The sequence below is a fragment of the Gopherus flavomarginatus genome, chromosome 10, assembly GCF_025201925.1.
Source record: "Gopherus flavomarginatus isolate rGopFla2 chromosome 10, rGopFla2.mat.asm, whole genome shotgun sequence".
NCBI lineage: Eukaryota > Metazoa > Chordata > Testudines > Testudinidae > Gopherus > Gopherus flavomarginatus.
Genome location: NC_066626.1, coordinates 33983130 through 34003537, shown reverse-complemented (window position 1 = coordinate 34003537; position 20408 = coordinate 33983130). Strand labels below are relative to the sequence as shown.

General features: G+C 40.1%; 1 protein-coding gene across 2 annotated transcripts in view; it reads left to right on the top strand.

The window, feature by feature from the left end:
* Nucleotides 1-20408, top strand: part of ZNF804A (zinc finger protein 804A) — a 265334-nt gene that overhangs the window by 182184 nt on the left and 62742 nt on the right. Inside the window, exon 2 of one of the 2 annotated variants that reach the window (XM_050916396.1) lies at nucleotides 5615-5758. In XM_050916396.1, the coding sequence (XP_050772353.1) occupies nucleotides 5615-5758 (144 nt within the window). Of the gene's footprint in view, nucleotides 1-5614; nucleotides 5759-15902; nucleotides 15930-20408 lie in introns of those variants that run through there. The other variant, XM_050916397.1, reaches the window with a different exon arrangement.

The window sequence follows — 20408 nt, the reverse complement described above, 5'->3', positions numbered from 1 at the left end:
AAAACCAAAGGTTTTGATCATTTGAGGTGTTTCCAGACTTCTAGAGCTTTTCTTTAAAAGTAGTGATGTTTCACCAGTGTTTTGGCCAGGTTCCATCTCTGGTTATTACATTCTGCCTACTTGGTTCCACTTGCAGTCTCAACTAGATGTAGTTGCTGCGACAGGTTTGGTCACAGAGACCCCCTTGGGACTGTCACCTGACGTGCTGGAATTACCTCTAAGCCAGTTTGGGACTCCAGAACCCTGCCTTGTTGAGCCAGACATGCTAGTCTGGTTCAACTAGCATGTCTGATCTACACTCAGGTCTGATCTATGCCCCCAAAGCTGCAGACTTCAACCACAAACTGCTCAGCAAGTCACCTTTCTCCAGCATCCAGACACCCAGCTCCCAAAGGAATCCAAACCCCAAATAAATCTGTTTTACTCTGTATAAAACTTAAACATAGTAAACTCATAAATTGTCTGCCCTCTATAACACTGATATAGATTCTAGGACTGGAAGGGACCTCAAGAGGTCATCGAGTCCAGTCCCCTGCCCTCATGGCAGGACCAAATACTGTCTAGACCATCCGTGATAGACATTTATTTAACCTACTCTTAAATATCTCCAGAGATGGAGATTCCACAACCTCCCTAGGCAGTTTTTTCCAGTGTTTAACCACCCTGACAGTTAGGAACTTTTTCCTAATGTCCAACCTAAACCTCCCTTGCTGCAGTTTAAGCCCATTGCTTCTTGTTTTATCTTTAGAGGCTAAGATGAACATGTTTTCTCTCTCTTCCTTATGACACCCTTTTAGAGACCTGAAAACTACTATCATGTCCTCTCTCAGTCTTCTCTTTTCCAAGCTAAACAAACCCAATTCTTTCAGCCTTCCTTCATAGGTCATGTTCTCTAGACCTTTAATCATTCTTGTTGCTCTTCTCTGGACCCTCTCCAATTTCTCCACATCTTTCTTGAAATGTGGCACTCAGAACTGGACACAATACTCCAGTTGAGGCCTAACCAGTGCGGAGTAGAGTGGAAGAATGACTTCTCGTGTCTTGCTCACAACACATCTGTTAATGCATTGTGGCAAATTGCCAGCACTAATATAATGGGTCTTCTGCTTTCTCTTCTTGCGGAGGAGGGAGAGGTGGTTCAGGGTGCTGTTTTTTGCCCCTGAACTGGGATATTAACTGCCCCACTAGTGTCCTAGAGGAGGGGAATGGAGAGTGAGGGACCTGGGCCTGCCCTCTACTCTGGGTCCCAGCCCAGGGGCCCTAGGGATAGCGGTAAACCACTTGAACTAGCGGTTCCTTCCCCTGGGCTACTTCCCTCTACTGCCCTTCAGCTTGTGAGGGCTTCCTGCCCTCCCTCTGCTCAAGCCAGGTGTCCCTTAACCTAGGTTCTTTGTCTTCTTAGCCCACTGCAGCACTTCTCCAAACTTTCCTCTGCTTTCCTCTGACACCAATCCACTCTGCTCCAACTCCTCCAAACTGCTCTCTGCTCCAACATCTTCCCTTGTCTAATTGAAGCAGGGGTTTTTTATCAGGTGACTGGCTTCAGGTGCTCTAATTGGCTTCCGATACTCTAATTGGCTTCAGGTGCTTTAATTAATCTATAGCAAACTTTCTTCCCTCTACAGGAAATAAGGCTCCCTTCTAACCCTCTCCTGCTGCCCGCTGGCCATGCTGTATCACAGCATCCCAGAATCATGTTTGCTTTTTTTGCAACAGCATCACACTGTTGACTCATATTTATCTTGTGGTCCACTATAACCCCTAGATCCGTTTCTGCTGTACTCCTTCCTAGACAGTCTCTTTCCATTTTGTATGTGTGAAACTGATTGTTCCTTCCTAAGTGTAGCACTTTGCATTTGTCTTTATTAAACTTCATCCTGTTTACCTCAGACCTTTCTCCAATTTGTCCAGATCATTTGACTTATGACCCTATCTTCCAAAGCAATTGCAATCTCCCTCTCAGTTTGGTATCATCTGAAAACTTAATAAGCGTACTTTCTATGCCAATATCTAAGTCGTTGATGAAGATATTGAACAGAGCCGGTCCCAAAACAGACCCCTGCAGAACCCCACTTGTTATGCCTTTCTAGCAAGATTGGGAATCATTAATAACTATTCTCTGAGTATGGTTATCCAGCCAGTTAGGCACCCACCTTATAGTAGCCCCATCTAAGTTGTATTTGCCTAGTTTATTGATAAGAATATCATGCGAGACCGTATCAAATGCCTTACTAAAGTCTCGGTATACCACATCCACCGCTTCTCCCTTATCCACAAGACTCATTATCCTATCAAAGAAAGCTATCAGATTGGTTTGACACTATTTATTCTTTACAAATCCGTGCTGGTTATTCCCTATCACCTAATCACCTAAGTGTTTGCAGATGATTTCCTTAATCACTTGCTCCATTATCTTCCCTGGCACAACATAAACAAAAGTGATTTTCTTAAGTATAAAAAGTAGTATTTAAATAGTTTCAAGTAATATCAGACAGAACGAAGTATGTTATCAAGCAAAATAAAACAAAACATGCAAGCCTAAGCCTAATACGTTTAAGAAACTGAATACAGGTAAATCTCACCCTCAGAGATGTTCCAATAAGCTTCTTTCACAGACTAGACTCCTTCTTAGTCTGGGCCCAATCCTTTCCCTCGGTACAGACCTCATTAGTTACAGCTCAGCCTCCTTTGTTCTGTTCCACTTCCTTTTATAGTTTTGGCACAAGGCAGGAATCTTTTGTCTCTCTGGGTCCCCACTCCTCCTTCTAAATGGAAAAGCACCAGGCTTAAGATGGATTCAAGTACTAGGTGACATGATCACATGTCACTGGAAGACCTCATTCTCCATTCTTTCAGGGCTGGCTGGCACGTACCCAGGAAGATTTGTGAGTAATCAGAGCCATTCACAACCAACTGTCCTAGTCAATGGGAGCCATCAAGATTCTAAGACATCATTAGTGGCTCACACTTTGCATAGTTACAATAGGACTTCAGAGTAATACTTCATATTTCTAGCTTCAGATACAAGAATGACACATTCATACAAATAAGATGAACACACTCAGTAGATTATAAGCTTTGTAATGATACCTTCCAAGAGACCTTTTGTATAAAGCATATTCCAGTTACATTATATTTACACTCATTAGCATATTTCCATAAACATATGGAGTGCAATGTCACAGTTGCATCTTTATTTTTGCTATATATTGTTGTGTAGAATTGCAGTGTATTTTTAGACATTCCATAGCATATTTCAATGGTAGTGATCCCTGTATAATGGCTGGTATGAGTCTCAGCACTAAGGCTGCATAAGAGTTGTGGTGGCCATGTGATTACCATGGTGCAAGGAACTGCTATTTCTGTTATGATGCATTGGCTCTGCTGAGTATAATTGCAAAGTAAACTTCATTTCAGTTATAGTGGCTCTGGTTGTCTCACTCTTATGATAAGTAGTACTTTATACCAGAAGCAGTACCACTGACATCAAAGAAAGAAATTAGGTGCTATTCCATGTGAGTAAGAGTAACAGAATCTGGCTCAGTGTTTGCTTTGTAAAGGGCTTTGCGATCCTCAAATGGAGTGTTATAGAAATGAAAAATAGCATCATCATGGTTTGTCACTGTTCCTGTCCGGCATATTCTTTGTACTTGCATGTTTCCCTCTAAACGGACTTATATAGCATTCTAGAGCTGTAATACTGTTTTCATTTCATAAATCTCTCCACCCCTTGATTTTGCACCTCCACCAAGACTGGATGTGAATCCCTTTGGAGACCTCCTCCGCAACTCCAGACCAGTTTCTGCAGAGTGTTGCAAGACATTCCATCCCCTCAGAGATTGCCTGTAGTGGCCCCACTTCTACTCCAAACTCATCCAAACTAAGCTACTATAGAAGTGATTTGAAATAGAGAGTTTCAAACACGTTAGTAACTGCAGGGTTTCCAGGCTAGGCCCCCATACACTATACATTTATTTCTAAATATAAAGTAGCACCTTTCATTCCTGGAACTGATGGCTCACTTGGTTTTTATATGAAACTTAATTTTTATAAAACATAAGAATCTAAAAAACATTTTTTAAAAATGTGTGATTTCCCCTTCCCTCATTAGAAACATTGAGCAATTTAGCTTCCATTCAAGACAAAATTCTGAGCTGATTTTGTTATTCTTTTCATGACTCTAACTCCATAGTGCTATCTACTCTATCCTAACAGCAAATACTCAATCTGATTTTATTGTAACAAATGAAAGTAGATGATAAAATAGCTATGATTATGCTACTTGTGAATGAATCAACAATGACTGCCAGCTGCTCTGCCACTTTGAATTATATTGAAATAAGTACCATTTTAAGATGCAACTCTAAAACTGAAGTTACTATGATTGTTACTCCCATTATTTATTAAAAAAACACCTCTTCTGAACATTTTAGGAAACTCTATAACATATTGCAAATTTATACAAGCTATTTTAAAAACAGACGTTGCATGACATGCTTTTACAATTGTTAATAAATAAGTATAATAGGGAACATTTTAATTCATTTTTCAGAGGTAAGGTCAACATTAGGTGGTATGATTATAAAATAATTTTTCATAGTGTTTTTTTTCTTATTTTACTCCTTGAAAAAGGAGGTTATTGTGAGAAACAGATTGATAGAAACTAAAGTTGGTTTAAGAAGCCTCATACTGATACAAATTTCCAAATAATTTACCAGACAAATGTATTCTTTCCTCAGTGTATGGACTTGGAGTAATTAACATTTATACCATTTATTCTGATCTCACAAACAGTGCTACAAATTGGGAGTAATACCACGGAAGTCAATGGAGTTACCCTGATGTCAAACTGATCGGAGATCAGAATCAGATACTAACTATGGTCTTCAAGAACAGGCCATAGTATAGTCAGTGTATCTAGGAAAGAAAACATCAAATAGGGATTTATAGAATTTATTCTCCAATAGTAAACCAGATTATTTTTAACCCTGTTTCTTTGCAAGATGTTAATATATGAATGACAAGCAGAGCTGTATTTCTTTTTTACCGATGACAAATAACAAATTGAGGGAAAAAATCATTAAACCTCCATCACAGAAATGATCCTTTAATTTATCTATGGGTGTATATTTTCAGATAGGTCATTCTAATGGTGTTTTTTATTATTATTTTTTTAATTTTGTATCATCATCATTCATTGGAATTGTCCTGTAAGCAGAATAGATTATTGATTTTTTGTCTTCATGCTTGTTCTGGTTAGGTTCACTATATGCTGAACATTTTAAGCACTGGTTATTTGACAGAAATTAACATTAACGTGACCTTAGGCATGATAAATATTTGGCCTTTTTGGACAGAACTTTAAATAAATTGCTTCTCTAGATTGGCATCTGTCTGATACCCTAAAACTATCCTTCAATTGTGCAGCAAATTGGAAAGTGCACAACTGTGTACCTCTCACTGAAAATATGTGCAGTGTGACCTGGTAAATATGTGCAGAAATTTAGTTATAGCAGTATCAATGTTGACAAATATAATTAAAATAAAGAGCACAAATCCAATTTCTAGCATCAGAAGGACAACTAAAGTTCTGCTGTTTTTTTGTTTTTTTCAGGATTATGCTGAAAAGGAGAACACAATAGCAAAAGCCCTAGAAGACCTTAAGGCCAACTTCTACTGTGAACTCTGTGACAAACAGTACTACAAACACCAGGAGTTTGACAATCACATTAACTCATATGACCATGCTCACAAACAGGTAAGACGACTCTGCTAGATATGTAGTCATTCCAGGTGGCATTTTCAAAGCCACCTATGGGATTTGGACACCCAGGATGATCTCCCGGCCCTGCAGAAGTCAATGGGAGTTTGGCCATTTACTTCAGTAGGCAGGATTTCACCACCAATTTTCATTAAAATTAGTGAGGAACTGGGTGTCCAAATCCCTGAGGTGACTGAAAATAGCAGGCTTCAACTATGTCCATAGTTAGCAATCCCTAGAACTGAGAATTGAAATGTGCAGTTTGCTTAGAAATAAATCTTAAAAGATATTTTGACAAGAGAACCTCCAAGATCACCTGACTGTGAGAGAAAATGCCCAGTTCTATGGGAACTGTGAGCATTCTAAAAGTGAATGGAAGCAGGCAGTGATGAAATGTACTCACGAAAAACATGAATGTAAAATTCAGTGGTTCTCAGTTTCTCAGTAGTTTGGCATATAAATAAATATTGTAGTCTATTAGTTAAATGTGCCGTGGGAAACAGTTTTTACCACAGATGCAGATAGGAAATTCTCATCACAGTTGATTCTACAGGATTGGAGAACTTATTGCTAAGTTTTCTTTTACCACCAATTACATTTCTCAGAAGAATTGTAATTGTTTTTTTTTAATGGATCAATGATAAAAATATAAAGAAGAAGAATACACAGGTTTTTTCACTCACAGCTAGCTATGAGCTAAGTGTAAACTCTGAAATGCACATTTTCAATACTAACTTTCCCTAAAATACTGCATGCCACTATGATTATTTATGTTGCTACAGGGAATACTGAATTCATAGTAAGAAGCAAGGCAGGGGAATCACTGGACCATAGGAACTGTGTTACAGGATAGGACCATTAGTCTATCTAATTCAGTATCCTGTCTCCGACAGTGATCAGAACTGTATGCGTCAGAGTAAGGTGTAAAAAATATTTTAGATATTATTTCCTTATTCGTAGTTTCAGTTGGATAGTTTTATTTGATGACTTTGATTCCTTGAGCTAGAAAGTGCATAAAGAGTGAAGTGTAGGTATCACTACACCAAACATAGTGCTGAGTCTCCTATGTTGCTTGCAAGTTTACAAAACATTTATCTCTGTTGTACTCTCATGGACCTCTCTGTGCCACTTGCACCATCATCTAACACCACCACATTCTCCAGAATGAAAGTTGCCCTGCCTTTTTTTCCCTCCAAAGCATCTTCCTGGGACACATCATTTCTCTCTCTCTCATCACTAGCAGGGGTAAACACTACATTTTTAATTAGGTAGTACACACATTACTCTATCAGCCCTTAAATGGTTTATAATTAGAGTTTATGTAGAAGCCTACAGAGATCCAGCATCTCTTTCACAAAAGCCTCCTGTTAAAGGCAGGAGAGAAAGATACTTTAAATGAGAAACTAATTTTGTTTTTTGTAATACCATGCTGTAGGCATTTGTTGGCAGAGTTTCAAAAATTGGGCTACAATTAACTGTTCTGCATTTTTATTTGTGCAACTCAGATGTGCAGAATACTTGGCAACTCATAAAAATGATGGTGGATGTATGAAAATAACTGTAGAAGCTTTGGCTATGTGCAATGAATTTCCCTTTTGGAATTTAGTGTCGACCACTTAAATCCCATGTATATTCTTTCATGATGAGGAACATGAATCAAGCCATTACAGCAGAACAATATATAGTATTAAAAGTAATCTATCCAGGGGTGATTTCTTAAATAAAAAGCAAATTTATAAAAAGAAAATGGGTTAAATCTCCTGTGAACTTTAGATAAGACACAAAAAATAATGAATATCGATCTTCCTCTAAGGGCAGGATTTTCTGATTCTTTCCTTCATAGGATTTATACCTTCACTGGCCTCTGCCAGACAGGATTCTAAGGTGGATGGAGCATTGAGCCAAACTTTATGGCAGTTTCAGTGTTCCTTTGATACTAAATTTAACCCATCAGGTTTTTTTAAACCGTTTTCATAAAATGAGCTGATCCTAACTTCAGGGAAAAAGCAAGACTGAGACTCAATAGGAACTGTCACTGACACCATACTGAGTTCTCTGTCCCCAACAGGGACAGAACAAGCCAACTCAGCAGCACTCTCAGCCTCTGCCAAATTTTTAAAGCAAAGAGGTCTCACCAAAGACTGCAGCATTTAGTCTTTTCTCTATTGGTTATAGATGGGATGAGAACACAGTGTTTTGGATCCTAGAGGTCAGGAGTGATGCCGAATAAAGACTAGTGTTCAAAGGTTAATATTTTTATGTATTTATTTGTAATGCAGTGGTGTTCAAAACGTGCTAGGCACTATACCTATATATGGGAAGAAGGGCTGGTGCAACCATTTAGGCGAACTAGGCGGTCGCCTAGGGTGCTGGCATTTGGGGTCGCCATTTTCTTCAGAAGCGACCACGGCGGCTGGATCTTCAGCTGCCCTGGTCGCCGCCAGCATTTAGGGGGAGGGAGCTGTGGCAGGGGAACTTGGGGAGGGCCTCCTGCAGCAAGGAAGGGAGGGGCGGCATGCAGGGGAACTCCCCGCCCCAGCTCACCTCTGCACCGCCTCCTCCCTGAGCACGCTGTGGCCGCTTCACTTCTTTCACCTCCCAGGCTTGCGACGCCAATCAGCTTAGGCGCTGCAAGCCTGGGAGGCAGGAGAAGTGAAGCAGCGATGGCATGCTCGGGGTGCTCGTGCTCATGCGCGGAGCAGGGGTGAGCTGGGGCGGGAGGGGTGCCTCAGGGTGGACAGTGGGGAGGTGCCGCAAGGGGGGCACCTCAGGGCAGAAGGAAGGAGCTGCCGCGGGGGGGGCGCCTCAGGGCAGGGGCGTGGGGGGGAAGAGTGCAAGATGGAAGTTTCGCCTAGGGTGCGAAACATCCTTGCACCGGCCCTGATGGGAAGGCATAGCCCTCATGAAATTTCAGCCCAAAAGGGGGAGGATATTTTGTAATGCCAGCTGATCATATGAGATTTCAGACTGCATCCAAATAACAACCAGATGCTAGTCCCCTTCACATTTTAGATCAACTGTGAATACAATACCTTACTCTTAGGGATTCAGATGCAAATTTGCAGTCTGAGTCCATCTGTAGAACAAAGTGCGTCCAAACAAAGTGATAATTCTCTTTACTAACCCTGGCAAATTAGGATATCGTTCCTGAAATAATAGTAATAAAGAATATTTATCCTTATGTTGTGATTTTCATCTGTTGATGTCAAATTGTCTTAGAAAGTTGGGTAAGCATCACAATCCCCTTGATGTCAGAAGTTGTGTGTGCTCAACACTGCTGAAATTCAGACCACTTATACAGCTGCCTAAATATAGCATTGCTAACTTGGGAATCTGCTGTGTCAGGCTTCAATATGGTGAATTTTCTGATTTTTTCCCCTAAGTTTTTGAAAGAGACAAGGTTCTTTTTGCATTTTTTTAATCAAGTACATTCTGCCTGTCAGTGCCCTCTTCAGGCATACCTGGTGAACGTCACTGACTTTGCCCTCCACAATCTTCCATCTTCATTCTAAGAGTCAGAGTTTTTTTTGCCCCTGGATTTATTTTTGCCACCATCTCCCCTCTACCTTCCTTTTTATCTGTCAAGGATAGAAAATTCTGGGGAGAATGTTGATACAGCCTGGGAATTCTCCTTCTCTAACAGTAGAGTCTTAGCTGTGCTAGTGCTTCAGCAGGTGAATTAAGCCTAACTGGAAAATTCAAGAACTCTCATAGCTATGTTCAGCTCTATGCTCTGCCAGGCAGGTCTTTCCCCCCTCAGCTTCCATGATGTCATTTTTGGTGGCTTCCACTCAGCAGGCACCTAATAGTCATTTCACCAGGCCAGTTGTCTAACTATTCTCTCATTGGCTTTCCCACAAGACAAAGTTCTGGACTTTGTTGTGTTCGCCATCCATACAGAGAAGTTAGATAAAAACATAAATACTCATGGTGAAAGGTTGCTACATAACACAACTTTATTTCTCAGTCTTCAGAATAACACACAAGAACCCCAAAACAGACATAAAGCAGTCTGTTCCCTAAAAACGGAGAGACACAACTCACCCCACCTTATTCTAAACTGGCTGCAGAACTGACTCAGCTGACCCAGATCACATGGCTTCCTTCAGAGACCCCTATCCCGCAAGCTGGACCCGGAAATCTCTCACATGTAAAGATGTAGCTTGTCATTTTTTAAAACCAGTTTCCAATATACAACAGACTGCAGAGCAGCTATCCATAATCCCAGTGCCATCAAGATCTAATGCTATCTGGATGATCTACTGGTGATAGCACGATGATGCTACAAAGTGACAGCTCACCAACCATCAAATTCTTAGGATCTAGTGGTCTCATGGTGACCCATCAGGAGATTGCCCTTATCCCATCTCAGGAACTGTTGCAGTTGGACATTACTGAAAAAGGATGTTCTTTAAGACTTGCTATTTTCCAGCAGTTTATAGCCTGATGGAGCAGCAGACTAGAGAATAATAAAACTATTTATCTATCTGTAATTTTGTCCTCTTTGAATGGGAGCCTTACTGCTTTGTCAAGACCTGCCCTGATTTCTTGTGTTTGACAAGTCTGAATATCTGGCTTCGTGATCATGGTAAGGGATCTTTCTCTTCAGGTGAGAAAGAGAGAGACATCAGAGCACCTTTTTTTCTTGAGGTTCAGGCTGTTGCCTCAAGATCTAATTTATTTTAGTGTTTTCTTGTTCTTAGCTTTGACCACAAGATCTGGGGAGTAACATCAGTACAGTTCACCAGTGCATCTGTAAAGGGTGCTTACAAGATGTGTGTCCAGGGAAAAAAAATTCCTGCCTCAGGGACTTGAAAAAGAAAAAAAAAACCCAAGCAGTTCCAAGCACAAGGGAACAACAGCAGATTCCCATTCAGAGATGACAAACTCAGAGGTAAGGACGCTAAGCATTATCATTTAGCTCACTGTTTCACAGTGAGTCTAAATAGCTTGTTCAGAGTCCATGGCAGATGTGGTAACAGAATCCAGCTCTTCAAACTCCTGGGCTACTATTCAAATCATAGGATGACCCTGTTGCTCTTCTGTTGATAAGGAAGCATAGGATGAACACAGTGTTTGTCACTGAATCTTTTCTTTTTTGGTCACATCAATTAAAACTGCAGTAACGGTGATCCTCTATTTATAAAAAAAAATTTGCTTCAACTATATGGTTATGCCTTATCTCTTCTGACATAGAAAATAGCGATTACATTCATTTAGTGGACTGTGAAGACTCTGGATGTATTTCTGTCTGGGCAACTGTCAACAATGTTACCTATAACTTTCTGACATGAGGGAAAAATGAGAATTCCTGTAGGTGTTGCTCAGAACACTTCAGTGTTGGAGCGACAGCTGAATATACAGTATATGGCAATAAATGACCATCCAACAGCCCGTGAGAGTCAGCCTAGTGCAGTGTTTTGTTTTGTCAGTGAGGAAGGCCAGATCACACAAGGTCTCCTGAATCAGTTGTTCCTTTAGGGACTTTTGTTTCTACAAGAGCAAAGTGATTTTGTTTCTGAATTTGAAAGCCTGCAGCTCCATACTGGAACCTCTGACTAGCCACCTGACACCACAGAAGCATATCTGATCTTTCAGTGCTCTTTCAGTATCAGGACAAAACAAAACAAATTAAAAAAAAAACCACATAGATGTGGATGAAAAGTAAAATAAGAGAGCTAATGCCAAAGAGAGTTTAATCATGCAGCTAGATTACAGTCATATGAGTGCAACTCTGGCACAAAATGGTCCCATTAAAGTCAGAGGCCATTCCTCAACGTATGGTTCACTGGATGAAGATCAACCCTCCTTATATATTTAAACTAGTTGTGTGCAAGGAGCTAAGCAGGAATTGTAGGGTGAGAAATGCCTGTGGGCTGCAGTAGCAGGTGTTGCATCCCACTGCACATGTGTGAAGTTTTGTTGCCACTAGATCTGTATAACCATGGACCCTGTGGCTTCTCCCTTCCTCTCAACCCACATTATCTTCTCTGCACTGGCCTTCTGAGATACTGCATTCTGATTATGGAGAATACCTATAATATAGCCATTTGGAAAGGAGTCTTTGCTAGTCTTTGGGTGTTTATAACATCACAAACTACTTGTGAGCTAACACATAACAAGAAGAAGGGTGAAAATGAGATCAGTTTTACAAAACCCCAATTTTACTAAGGTTTCAGATACCACCCCCCCCCAAGACATTTTAAACTTAAGGTTATGTGCACCTGTATAGGAAACAAATGTAGGGCAGCCAATAATACAGTGGTGGATGTTAACATGCTGACCACTGTCAATCTATGCTGTCAGTTGTCTAATTCCTTAGACAACGTAAAAACAAAAAAACCCACCAAACCCTTGCAGTCATCTTTTAAGCTTCGTTAAAAAAAATTGAAAATCAAGATGTGTGGATATTTTCTGTCTTTGTGAAAATAAATAAATAAATATCCTCATCCATCATAGTGGATTTTTTCCTGTGCCAGCTTCCATCATTCTTTCCTCTACCAACTGCCATTCACAACATCCAAACATCATTGTTTTAAGAAGAAACTATGTTGTTTGAAAGGGATAATGAACACCACAGCCCGCGTTAACTCTTCACTTGAAACAAAACACGCTGTGTGTCTCCACTTTTCCATAACCAAAGGTTTCTTTAAAAAAAATGAACAAACCCTAAACTTCTCAACAAAGATTGTGATGGACAAAGTGTCTGTCCCAGGATGCATATCCATTAGGGATACATATGAGATTAAAGGTATTTCCCTATTCTTAGTAAGTTAACCAGAGCTATTGTGACCTTGCGGGTTTTCTGAAGGGAAATTCCCCATCAAGATCTATGCAAGAGAATGACTTGGAGCGCAGACTATATTTATTATACATCAGAAAATGCAAATGGATGTGTGGTTGTCAGCAGAGACAGCATTTGGGGAAAAACAGCCATAAGCAGTGGGGTGTTGGAACCTGATCTTTCTGTTATGATACCTCACTGCTTTTTAATCCCTGTAACCTCAAAATGATAGAGGGAACTTATCAGACATAGGAATTTTGCTTTGAATTTGATAATTTTTTTTCTGTTACATTTGCTGTACAAGATTGAAAACAAAACAACCTTCCAGTATATTTAGGGGTGATAAAACAAACCTCCATAAAATGTATTGTAATGAATCTGCTGAGCGTGAATAGGGCATTGCAATCAATCTGCTAATCGTGAATTTGCTGCTGCCCTGCTGGGTCCTGACTGGAGGATGATAGACATGGACAAAGGTCCTATATCAATGGGGAGGGAAATTTGAGATCTAGAGGGACAGTGACAAAAGCAGCTGTAACCTGATGGCTGCTCCAGGTAATGGTGCTGGGTCTCTAGGGCTGTTTATAGTCGAGTTAATCTTGGATTAAGAATAACGGGATTTATGTACATTGTATAGATAAGAACATGTATGTAGAGTAAATAAACATACACCAGATTAGCTTCCATAGCATAAATTTCTAACAATGGAAACTGACCTGCTGCAAAGCCCTAAAATCAACCACTTCTTCTCTGACAACCAACAATATTTTATATTATTTTTTTCATGTCTATTCTAGATATGTCACATTCACATTACTGACATAGGATCAGGCTAAGGCAGCAAACTGTCTTGAGAGTGTTGTCCTTGCCACAAAATACAGACTAGCTATTACTCACACCATCTTGGAACACTTGGCTTTTAAAATGTTGTCCTGTATTACAGCAGGATACTGGAACTAGGCCCTGTTCAAAGTGAAACCTTGAAAGCTTCAAAGACTCCCAAGAAGTCTTCCACATACAAAACAAATCCAAGGTTATAGACACAATATAGCAGACCAGAGTTTGGTGACACCATAAAAGTGGGGTTCCATTTGGCCACCTTTTTTTTATAAAGTGAGGATGTTGAACTTCTTTCACTTCATTTTTATATCTTGCTCCTCCTGGTTCTGTTACATACATCCTGCTTTACCTTCACCCTGTGAGTGTTTTGTGGAGATTCAGGTCTCCTATAACTCGCTGAGGGAGCAGCCTGGAGGCAGAGCCTGAGGAAGGCCATTGTCTGCAGCATCATTCTCTTAAAGACACAGACAATTCCAATGCACTTGAATTCTGACTGATTCAGCGTTAGCTTTTGCTGGGCCACTAATGAACCTTGAAACCTGCTTAAAAAGGAGGAGTTGTCATAATATAATTCCCAATTCTGGACCTTAGTGTCCAAAATATGGGTATTAGCATGAATTCCCCTAAGCTTAATTACCAGCTTAGATCTGATAGGCTGCCACCAATCAGGACTTAGAGTAGAGCGCCTGATCGACTCTAGTCTCCCCCCAAAACCTTCCCTGGGGGTCCCAAGACCCAAATTCCATGGGTCTCACAACAAAAGGGAAAAAACCATTTCCTTCCCCCTCCCTCCTTCCTCCCCAGCTCCTTCCTGCCCTGGGAACACTAGGATATCACCTGATTCAACTACGTGAATCTAACACAAAGAGGAACTTTACCCTTCTCTCCCTCAGGCAATACAGACTCAAACTTCTTTGAGCCTTAACTAGGAGAAAACACTCAAACAGGTCTTAAAGCAAAGCTTTTAATAAAAAAAGAAAGAAAAAAGTAACAGGTTTATCTCTGCACTTTAGATGGTAAAAAGTTACAAGGTCTTTCAACTTATAAACAATAGAAAGAAACTTTCTCCAGCAGAAACACAATTTAAGCTACTTCTAGCAAGTACACATATGCAAATGAAAAAGAAAATAAATTAAAAGACCGTAACCGCCTTTTCTACTTACAATTCTGAAATAAGAGACCGTAGCAGGGAGATTGGCAGAAACCTGGTTACACCTCTAGCCCCGTCCAGGACTCAGAGAGAACAAAACCAAACCCAAAACCCACAAACAAAGGCTTCCCTCCCACGAGATTTTAAACTATCTTGTCTCCTGATTGGTCCTCTGGTCAGGTGTTTGGGGTCCCTTTTTGTTAACCCTTTAGAGGTAAGAGAGACATTAACCCTTAACTATCTGTTTATGTCAGGAGTGGAATCAGAACACACAGAGGATATGGCAAGAATTGGGCTGCCGTTGAAGACTCTGTGGGCCATGAAGCTGAATAGTGGCACATAGCTTCTGCACGAATGGCTCTTGGCTCAGTAGATTCTTTAAGAAATGAGAATTTCAGTGCCAAAGTTCCTGCCCCTTTTGCAGCAGGTGGGGAAAAACCCTATTTCCCAGTGGAATTATCAGGCAGAAACCACACAAATGGAGTGGAAACACCAATTTTTCCATTCTCCTACCTGGAAATAATAAAGCTCCTGTCCTTGGTAGAATTTGGCTTACAGAAATCAGGGATGGAAATTTCTTCGGCGGAATCCCATCCTGTCCATTTCCTGCCAATGCAAAATACTTCACTGCAGCTTATTCTGGTGCACTTCATCTTCTCTAGTTTTAAATTACTAAAGTGATGGGGCTTCCACCACTTCCCTTGAGTTCCTGCAATCAAACAAGCAGAAAATGAGTTTTCAGTTAGGGAGCAAATTTATATTGCTTCTTTCAGTTTGCTAATCACATTAGAGCACAGTGTTATTTCTCATTTCTGTGTCTCCAGATGTGCAGGCAATCTTGACTCTCTTGAACGTTAATTAAACATGGACTGGGATTTAAAAGCTTTTATTTAAATTGAACCATAGGTAGCTCTCTCTCACTGTTGAAAATCACTTTGGCATTTTTTTCTATATATTTTTTTCTGCAGAAGGAGCTGTTTTTCTTTACTGCCCATGGTAATATTAAATTCAAATTGCAGCCACTATTTACACACACATATATATATATACACATTTATTTCAGGTCTTCTTTATATATCAACAGGCAAAAAAGCACAAAACCAATTATATTACATCTATTTCCTAAGTTTTTATGCTTGTTATGATTTTTTTTAAATATAGCTTTTTTACGTATTATCATCAGTTGTTGCAATTATAAGGCGTATTATCAAGTTTGGGCATGTTCATTATGTACTTCCACTACACGGTGTCTGATTTGTAATGTTTGAGAGGGACAGAAATGTTCCAGTAGAACTCTGTTATTTCTTCCTTCCATTCCATTTAAAAAATGCTGACATTGCTGTTCCCGGGAGAAAAGCAAGATTGCCAGACGACAGCACTGGACCATGAAGAAGGTGAGGCACAGAAATCAAGACCATACTCTGCTAAAATGTAAGGATGTGACCAGAGCACAAAGGCAGAAAGAGAATTCCAAGTATGAGTTTATTTTAGAGATATTAGGCTACCAGACACGACTGTTTTTGGAAATTGGCCTTGCCTCCCTGGTGCATAGTAGTTGTTCTATAAATAAAATTAAAGTCTAAATTATGTCTTTTGAGAGACAAGGTAATGCAGCAGGTTGCACTTTTAATGCCGTATAGGACATAATGCTTCCTGGGTGCTGAAGGAAATACACTTCTTACATTTAAAAATTGATATGGGCAGCACTCTCCACAGCACTACTGCTCTATTCTCATCTGCCCCTGTGCAGGGGTGGAGACATAGTAACACCCAGGTCCTGACATGCCCCCTCTGAAGTGCTGCTGAAATCTAAGTGCAAATATGAGACCTGGAATACTGCAGGGGGGAGAGGGAAGGGGCTACACTGGATTTACACCAGGATTGAATTTGGTCTGTTGTTTTTGCAAATCACATGATAAAGAAAGGAAATATTATTACATTTAGCAACTGACTCTTCTGCTTTACAGCCAAAATTCTAAATTGTATCAACTCTAAAAGGACTGTGAAAAGTGATGCTAATATTTTCCCTCTTTGTAATTATTAGCATCCACCCATAGAATGGACTAGTATTGATTGATCAGTCTAGATACATACATTTTATTTCCGATCTTCTTTATATGTCACACAGGCAAAAAAGCAGAAATCCAATGATATTTTTTTTTTGTTCTGCTGGTTCTCCTTTAATAACATGCTGGCATCGAACATTTGTAAATGACTGATCTTGCACTGCTTTATTACAAATACTTGTAAAAAGAAGTAAATCCATTTGTATTAGTTAGTAACATACTTTATTTTCTTTGTATTTAGGTGGACAACTCATGCAATGCTTTCTGAAGCAGCAAGAGTTGTAATTTAATTTCCTTTTAGTACTTATATTACTCATAAGGTACATGCCAAGTAATGATTTGCCATTTGGTACCAGGGAATTTAGACCCCTTAAATTCAGGACTTCAATTTGACAGTTTAGACTAGGATATTACTGAATGAAATATAATACTACACATGCAATTTTCTTGCAATTCTAGCCACTTTTATTTTCTCATTCCCAAACAAGCCATAAAAATGCATTTTTAGTCATTATAAATTATTGGAAAGATATTGTATATCATGTTTAATAAATTTCTTAGCCCATGAAGGTTTGTTCTTGTCTAATATATACTGTTTTCCTAACTGGATTATTGGCTGTGATGAGTTGTGTTTAGAATAAACTTGACCATACTGGAAAAGTATATAGAATATTTAGTTCTACTGGAATTAAAGTGAATGCAAGTAGAATATTAAACCTATACACCATTTTTTCCAATTTCACTCAGCAGCCTGTAATTTTCTGAAGAGGTAGAAATAGTCTGTTTACTTACAAACTTTCTTGAATATGAAAGTTTTAACCTCATACTTCCGCCCTGGCTATTAGCATTTTCTGTCTTAACTATAGCAACCTTTTCTTTGCTGCCCTTCGTGAGATTCACATGTCTCTCTGGTCCATTCAAATCACTTCTGCTATCATATTTTACTTCCATTATTATAATCATGCCAGTCCCCACACTCTTTGTCACAGTATCAAATACAAGTTCTTTACCTTACCTTCAAAGCCTTTCATAACTTAGCCTCTCCCAAATTGTTTACTCATATTTTATCGTCTCTCTGATTCCTCTCTGCCAGTAATGCAATGTTTTATTATCTAATTGTCAGTTTCTCCCATGATCACCACTGTGCTTTCTTCCATGTTGCACATTTGACAAGCACTCTCCCTGAATTATCTGTAAAGAAGAAACCCTTCAAATACCTCCTCCAGATTCACTTCTACTGTACCACGTAGGGTAAACTGACAACTAATAATAGTTAGGCATAGAACAGCTAAGATAATTAATGTCTCCTGTTTGTTTATATATACATTTTTAAAAAGAGAGAATCAGAATCTAACTGTGCCAGCATGCCTTCTGCTCACTGTTACCCTTCTCTTTCCTCTGCTGGTGTGTTATACCACCTTGCTGCATCTTGTCTTAAATTAGATCTGACTGAGTCCTCTGGGCATTACTGTAATACAAATAATAATAAATAATATTAATTCAAATTCATTAATGATTAATGCAGCTACTTTTAAATGCCCAGCTGCTCTGGTGTAGCTTCCTCCTGTCATCATGATATGCTAACACTACCAAACATTAACATTAAAAGCTGATATTATAAACTTAGCCCACCTTCCTCTTTCCACTGTTGAAAATCTTATAGCCTTTCTGTGTCATGAAATGAAGAGAAGACTTTCTTCTTAGGTGTAGATTTTTCCCTAATTCCCTTTTCTTTGTTGCTATTATCATTAAGTATGTATTGCAGTAGCACCCAGTGGTCCCAGTCTGGATGAGCTATGTTGCGTACAAACACACGGGTAGATACAGTGCCTGCTCCCAAATTGCTTATAATTAAAGTTAAGGCCAGGCACAAAAAGCAAAAGTCACAGGCAAAAGGAGGGAAGGACAAGATAGGGCTTGCTACACTGCCGCTTAAGTTGATAGAACTTACATTGACTTAATGTGGTATATACAACCATGCTATGTTGATAGGAGATGCTCTTCCACCGACATAGCTGCTGCCTCTCGTTGAGATGGATTAATTATGTTGACAGGAGAGCGTGCTTCCGTTGATGTAGCGCATCTGACACTGCTGCATCAATTGCAGCAGCGCTGATTTAGCCCAGTAGTGAAGACAAGCCAATGGTAAAAGTTTGCTTTGTCTGTACAGTGTGTTACACGTACAAAAACTGCATTACAAGCATCATTAAGACTGGAAAGTGAAGCACTCAAAATGTAGGTTTCCTGTGCTATCTTGTGCATATGCATTATGCTGCAATCTTTAATTACATAATCACATATTACTTTTTCTACAGTGCGCAGGATGGCCCGTGTTCACTTACTGAGCAACTAGTCAGTATTTTGCTTTCAGTGTGTACCCCATGCCTTGTTTACTACAGACTACTCAACCTCTGCTCTGAAGTCAGAATTATTAAGTTCCTCCCAGGCTTTTCTGGGGCATTGAGTGCTTCATGAATATTCGTGTATTTTCATGCCACTCAAATAAGGAACTGAGGCACAGAGAGCATTAGGTCAAAAGTATATGCTAATTGTGGGTCTCAATTTGAGAGACCTAAGACTTGATTTTTCAGGGTAGTCAGCATTACATAACACTTTATATGTTCAAAGCATAGTTCACATTGACTTCAGTTGCAACTGAAAGTGGTCAGCACTTCTGCAAAGCAGACCCCAGGGTTTCAAATGAGTCACCCAGAAGAGGCGGTATACACAATTAGTTTGGTTTACCTGACTTGACTAGCATCACACAGGAATTCGGTGGCAAAGGCAGGGAGAGAATCCAGTTCCCCAGAGCAGCATTTAACTGCCTCAACTATGACATCATCCTTTCTCCTCCTCCTGAAAATCCTCTGCCTCATTCACTACACACCTTCCAAGGGAGGCAGCATGGTTTAGTAGATAGGGCACTGGACTGGGTGTCAGCTGACCTGCATCCTAGTCCTGCTTTGTGATCTGGTGCCAGTTACATCACCTTTCTGTGCCTAGTACATCCCTTCCAACTTCTGCAACAACAGTCTCTGTCATCACATAGTCCTCATTCATCTCCAGAGCAGGTTCATCCTGCACATTTAATGAGGGTGTGATTTTCTAGATTTTTAAATAATTAACAGAAATTCCATCATGTGGGATCATGTTGACACCCATATACATCATCAGCAGGGTTGGAACCTTTGAATCCACCGCACAGACCTCAGCCTCTTGAGCTAAAGAGTAACACTTATTCTCTGCGTGGGCCAGCACTAGAAGGGAATAGAACACTTTGCCAGTGGGTTGACAGCAGAGGAATGGTGAGATTAAAAAATCTTGGGTTCCATACTATACTTTGAAAGGGGGTGTTATAGTGGGCACAAAGTCTTCTGCCCATTCCTTCCAAGTATGACCCTCTTGTGCCCCATCCCCTCCAATCTGTTGCCATCCATGTCCTGCCTCTTTCTCACCGCTGGCTCCTTGTGCCAGTCCCAATCTTCTAACCCTAGACAGTCACAGTCTCCACTTCTCAGGCTCCCATCCTATTCCCAGACTCCTTGCCCCAAGTCCTCTCTCCTTCTGAACTCCCAGTCTGTTTCCTTTCCCACTGCCAGTCTCCTTGCCTGGCCATTCCCAGTACCCTCAATCTCTTGATCCTTATTCTAAAGTCTGAATTCCACCCCAGCCTGGCTCCTCATCTGATCTGTCTCCTGCAATATGGGCTCCTAGCCCCCAATTTCCCTTCCTAGGCTTCTCATCCAGACTCTCAGTGTCACCCCTCAGAGGGCTGTCTCTTTGCTCAGCATATCCCAGTTTTCTCCT